Genomic DNA, 5,958 nt, shown 5'->3' with positions numbered 1-5,958 from the left:
AACCACAGTAAAAATATCTATAATCCGTAATATAGCAAATGGTATCTATAGATGGCTAATTACTACTAAAAGAAGGTGCTTTATGAAAATTTCTCTTAAGAAAATACTAAATTCTAGACAAAATTAGTTAGTGTAACTAAACTACCCTTAATTAAATATTGCAGCATAGTTAATGTGAGGAGTAAAAGACTTTTTAGGGATACGTACATAAAGGTAATTTTGGAAAAACAAATTGAATTTTTTCTTGACTATATAAATGGACACTTATTTTGGACCAAAATAAAAAAGCAAATTGATCACTTATTGTGAACCGGAGGGAGTAATAGTCCTGAAATATTCATTAGTTCATCAATTCAGGTATTTGACTTAGCACAGTACGTAATGAAGATAAGTTTGCAAGAATATTATATTTGTAGTAACCTGAGAAGATTCTCTTTAGAATGCTTATTAATTCTGTTAAAACAATTTGTAAGATAATGAAAGAATAAAAAAATCTGAAAGGGAAATGGCTAGTCATGGTTAGAGTAAGGTATTAAAGTATGGCACTCCAGTCTGAGGCAACCAATCATCTCCTAGTAAGAAGCCAGATACTGTGAAGTTAGCAGCATCAGTAGCGTTAATAATGTGGACACCAGGCCACGTTACTCTGCCAGCACTGTCCGATCCTGGTCCAGTGTTATTGAACTCACCATAGTAAGATGTATTGAGCGCAAAATCTCCTGACCATTCTCGCCAACCTAATTGATGGACGAAACCATCTATAAAAGATTGCATGTAAATAGTCCTCGAGTATTCTTTCCATGGCCTACCAAGATATGTTTGGGTGCTACTGTTGCTGAATGCCAAGTCATCTGCTGCCTTGATTGTGCAGTTTTGGATGGATATACCTGTGTTTTGGTTTGGATCTGTTCTGCCTTGTGCTGTTATTGCGTTGAACTGATTACCCAATGGCAGCCGCGGGTATAAGTTGCAATTCTGAAAAACGGCAGCAGCATTACCGAATATGAAATCCACAGTACCATAGATGTCACACTCTCTGTAGAATTGCCTAAGAGAGTGTACGTATAGTGTATCTTGGTAACCCTCGAAGCTGCAGCTGTAGAAGGTGGATAAGTCTGCTCCATTCCGAACTGCAACTGCTTGGTGCTTGATTGCTCCTGCTGTGTTACGAAAAGTAATGTTCACTGCAACAAATCCTAGACCAACCACAGCTGTAGAAGAAGTCAATTATTGTGAGCTCTAGCTACAACCATGTTAATTACATGGATTGAACAAGGAAAAAATTAAGGAGCTAGGTACTCACAAAACGTAGAAGAATTAAATGTTGTCCATCCATCAACAAAGCTATGATTGCCGGTGATAATGGTCTGGTTGATGCCATCACCAATCATCATTAAATACTTCTTGTTCTTAGCGATGGAGACATACTCCTCGTATACACCAGCGGTAATGTATATTAAAAAGTAGCCAGAGGTGGACATGGAATTGTTTGGAGCAGCAGCAACAGCATCAGTTATGGTGCTGAAATTCCCACTTCCGTCCTGGTTTACTATCACAACGTCTCTCACCAGAACCTGGTCATCATCTTGCTGCTGGAGCAGCTTTCTCCTGCCAACAGTCTCCAAAATTGCTTGGTTTTGTGCAGACATTTTTAATGGCAAGTGACCATTTTGGACCAGTTGTTTTTGGCTTGGGTGAGTTTTAGATCCCTTTTTCTTCTTAGGAACCCATCCCTTTGTGAACAAAGCTAATGAAACACTGTAAAGTTTTGTGTCATTAGATAGAGGTTTAATAAGACCATTCCTCATACTCCAAGCAGAAGACGTCGCCTCGAGTCCATCCAAACAAGTTTGCGTGTTTGTTAGAATGGCACTGAGCATGGTTTGCACGTCGTCAGCTTCCAAGTTTGGTAGAATTTTGGAAGTCCCATTAACAGTTCTGAAAGAAGTTGAAAGATAGTCCATGTTTAGCGCAGCTAGGAACTGGCAATCCTCGAGAGCACGAACAGCACTGGTTGTTAGATGTTTGGATTTGCGAAGGTATTTATGGATGTGGGACAGGAATTTACGAGCTGAAGATAAGGATTTACGAACTGAAAAACGACCATAGTCATAGACATTGGCGTCTATGTTTCCTGTGATCGGAAGCACGGATCTGCAGAAGGAAGGGTAGGGAGTGGACATGCAAATGGTGGAGGGAGAGACAGAGATGTTTGTAGGAACATCAGCGGCAGAAGATTGAGAAAACAAGATCATAGCTAGGAGCATAAGAATGCAACTAAGTGTGACATAATGAGTCAAGAAAAGCTTAGACTTGTTAGCCATAGCTTTAGGTGTCCACAGGAAATGGTGAATGCATGTGAGCTTAGCTTAGTGAATGCTTATATATATATTGCACAATTGCAGTCTTACAGAGGAGCTTAGAGGAAAGATGGTGATAATTAGTTCCTTTTGCACATGAAGGATTGTGTATAGGTTTTGGAACGGTGCAAAGTCAACAAATTATTTGCGTGGCCATTTGCCAGAAACCGCGTCGGTTTTGAATATGATGCAGTATTCATTGATTAGGCTCAAACAGAGAGACAAATTTCGTGTCTGGTGCAGTATGATTACTCCTGCATATTACTGACATATTATCCGTATTTAGTATATGCAGTTAATTAGCTGCGTCTGTTTGAGAGTATATATTGTCAACGAAATGGGCACATGCCAACTGGGTTTCGTAACATACTTATATACGACAACATCGCAAGAAATGAAAATCTAAATCTTGTAATTTGAAAATGACTAGCATACTTATATGCATTTCCATTTTTGTTCTCTATCTATAAATAGAAGTCGGTGGCCACAAGCCCTCTTTCCAACTGAAATGCGAGGGGCGGGAATAATTAATTTGCATGATCGGAAACCAGTGATAATAGGAATTCATGATTCTGTGCTTGGGTCTGCAAGAAACGTGGATTATATTATTCCGTGGAGAGAAACTAGAAAGCATTATAAATATATATTATTATGGAGGTTCATTTAGTACTCCATTGTAAATAAGTTTCATGAAGAAGCAGATTCCTCCGTAAATATATTTATTTATTTGGTACTTTATTGGAAATAAGCCTCTTGAAGAAGCTTATCATTCCACAGTGGCGGACCCAGACTTTTATATAAGCGGGTTCAGACGTATACCGAAGTCCTTAAAAATAATCGACCGTAAAAGAGATATTGAGTAAACAAATAAACATGGTTTAACTAGTGCTCTTTATTTTGGCTATAACAAAACCTTAAAAAAAATTTGCCTATAAGTTTATCTATTTACCTTTACAATTTGACAAGTTATTAAACTTCAGAAAATTTTACAAATTTTGCTGTACCAATAAGTTTGATCTATATTTATAATACTAGACTTTATTTATTCATTTTAATTAAACACTAACTGTTATAAAAAAGAAGAAGAGCTAAGCTAAAATAATAATTTCATATAGAAAGAGATTAAACTAAAATTAACAATAAATGAAGACTAAGAAGAAGTGCTGGTAACGAGGAGGGCCAGAAAGTAAAAAGGTTCCAAATGATGTTGAACCTGGTTTCGAACACACAGCCAATTGAAGAACAGAATCCGCTTGCCCATCCCAGCAAGGCACAGCTTTGGTTAATCGGCTTCAACTGTTCTGATTTTATACCATCGTTTTTCTTCAAAAAATAATTTCCACACATAAATAGTAAAAAATATTATGTACTCCGTTATGGATAAATATTATCCCCAGTAGAAGATTATCTATATCTGGTGCAGTAGCAACTTACAAGCAGCTTACACAACAGCTTGCAATAGCAGCTTACACATCGGCTTCCTTTCTTCTATAAATAGAGGAGATTTCAGTTCATTATTGGCATGAGTTTGAAGTTGAATAATACATCAATCTCTCTCTCTCTCTCTCTCTCTCTCTCTCTCTATATATATATATATATATATATACTTGTCTTCGATTTATTTACTTTACAGTTTTTATTTTATAACACGTTATCAGCACGAGACTCTGTCATTTTGAGCATTTACTTTGAATTTATTTTCTATTTCAATGTTCATCTCCGATGTAAGGCGACGCTCTTACCACCGTAGTTAGATCTTGTTCATTTCGAGCATCATAAGGCAGATTATATCCTTCAGGTGGTGAGTTTTTCTTCTTGACGGTAGTGATGAAGATATCACTTACATCTGGAGTGGCCAAATTTGCGTAAATTAATTTGAGCCTTTTGCTTATTTTTTAATATCTTTATCATCGCTTGCTTGGTTATATGCTACCTACGTATACAGTACCTATTTTGGTATTTGTTTTCGTACTAATTATCTTAATGAAGGAGTACAAAGTGGATAACATTGTTAGATCCACTTAAACTCTAGTAGAGTTTACAAAAAATATACAACCACCAGAAGCGGTTATGTTTCCATATATCTCATTGTAACTAAATTTTATGAACCACCAGAAGTGGTATATGCTGCCTATGACCACCAGAAGTGACAATTTAGGCTTTCTATGGTTATAATTGAAGATAAGCTAGATAAATATTCTCTATATTATATGCACGCCTCGATTTAATTCCGAAGTAGTAAATATTTTAAAAGAGGTTGAAGCATCACAATTTGATGTGATTAATGCGCGTTTAGATAATTATATTTGATTTCCAGGATGAGAATCTTTGATAAATATTAATTTATTCCCTGAAGCTATGTGATAATATTAATAAAGCTCGTAAATATGAACGCACTCTTGATGTAAATATATTACAATTCACCTCCAGAAGAGGTAATTTAATTGAGAGAATATATACTCAATTTGTTGTATTTTAAGTTTGCTTCTGAAGAAGTAACGTAATTGAAATTTTCTCCTGAAGTAGGAAAATATTATGAAAAGGTGTTTTCTTGTGCTTAAACAATTATTTTATATTGTTTAATTATGATTTTCTCTCATGATACCAGAAGTGTCTGAGCAATATTTGATAGTACAAAATATATCAACAACTCCTGAAGAGCTAACTGTTTGTCTAGAAGACATATGACACCAGTAGTGTCTGATAAATATTAGATTGTGGATAATAAATGAAGGCCCTCGAATAGATTATATACAAATATGACATTCATATTATATGATTATGGTCAAAACATATGTTGTAGTAAATTTGAAGTTTACTAATACAAATGGCTATCATATTGAAACTACAAATGACTGAAAGATTGAAAATCTTCATGTTTCCACAACCATAGGAGTAAAATAATATGTATGTGAAATGTTACCGACCTTATTCTTCAATTGTACTACATCATGTATCGCAGTAAACCAGTAGTTTATTAATGCAAAAGCAGTCTCAGTAATCAAAAGCTTTACTGAGGAAAAAGTAGCTATAGTAAATCAGAAATTCCCTAATATAAAAGTAGCCACAGTAAATCAAAAGTTTACTAATGCGAAAGTTTATGCCCTAGTAAACCAGAAGCTTACTAAGAGATAGCACATGCAATGGTAAACTTGAAATTTTCATTTGCCATTTTTAAATGAGCTATTTGAGAATTCAGATAAGCATATACTGACGAACTAGAAGAGTCTTCAAGAATTCTCTTGTGTTGCTTGTTCTCATAATAAATTTATTATACCATCTAAAGTTGGGACTAAGATCCCTGAATTCTGGAATATATAAAAGGTGAATATGGGCCCATTCACCTATCATGTGAGCCAATTATAGATGCAAATATGAGATGGTTACATATGTGTTTATTGTCAACCTGCAGTTTGACATTTGAAATTGCTTTTCTCAATTAAGAGCATAACTTTCAGATTATGAAATCAAAATAGCTCATCTTTAAGATGCTGGTTTATATCCAAACTAGTTTAGCATTGAATACCTCCTATTAATGACTAAACTATTGCTTATGAGAACAAAGTTTCATATGTTGGTCTAAGATTTTTTAAATTGC

The 5,958-nt window shown here is 35.1% G+C and overlaps 1 protein-coding gene across 1 annotated transcript; it reads right to left on the bottom strand.

Annotated features, from left to right (window-relative positions):
• Positions 1 to 404: 404 nt before the first annotated feature.
• On the bottom strand, positions 405 to 2,333 carry LOC104215724 (probable pectinesterase/pectinesterase inhibitor 7). The gene is made up of 2 exons (XM_009765586.2): positions 1,304 to 2,333; positions 405 to 1,211 (listed from the first exon to the last, which is right to left on the bottom strand). Exons 1-2 carry the CDS (start codon positions 2,322 to 2,324, stop codon positions 520 to 522), a joined length of 1,713 nt encoding a protein of 570 aa, XP_009763888.1. The 5' UTR covers positions 2,325 to 2,333; the 3' UTR covers positions 405 to 519.
• Positions 2,334 to 5,958: the final 3,625 nt, after the last annotated feature.

This window comes from Nicotiana sylvestris, chromosome 6 (genome assembly GCF_000393655.2).
Source record: "Nicotiana sylvestris chromosome 6, ASM39365v2, whole genome shotgun sequence".
NCBI lineage: Eukaryota > Viridiplantae > Streptophyta > Magnoliopsida > Solanales > Solanaceae > Nicotiana > Nicotiana sylvestris.
This window is presented reverse-complemented; position numbering and strand designations above follow the sequence as displayed.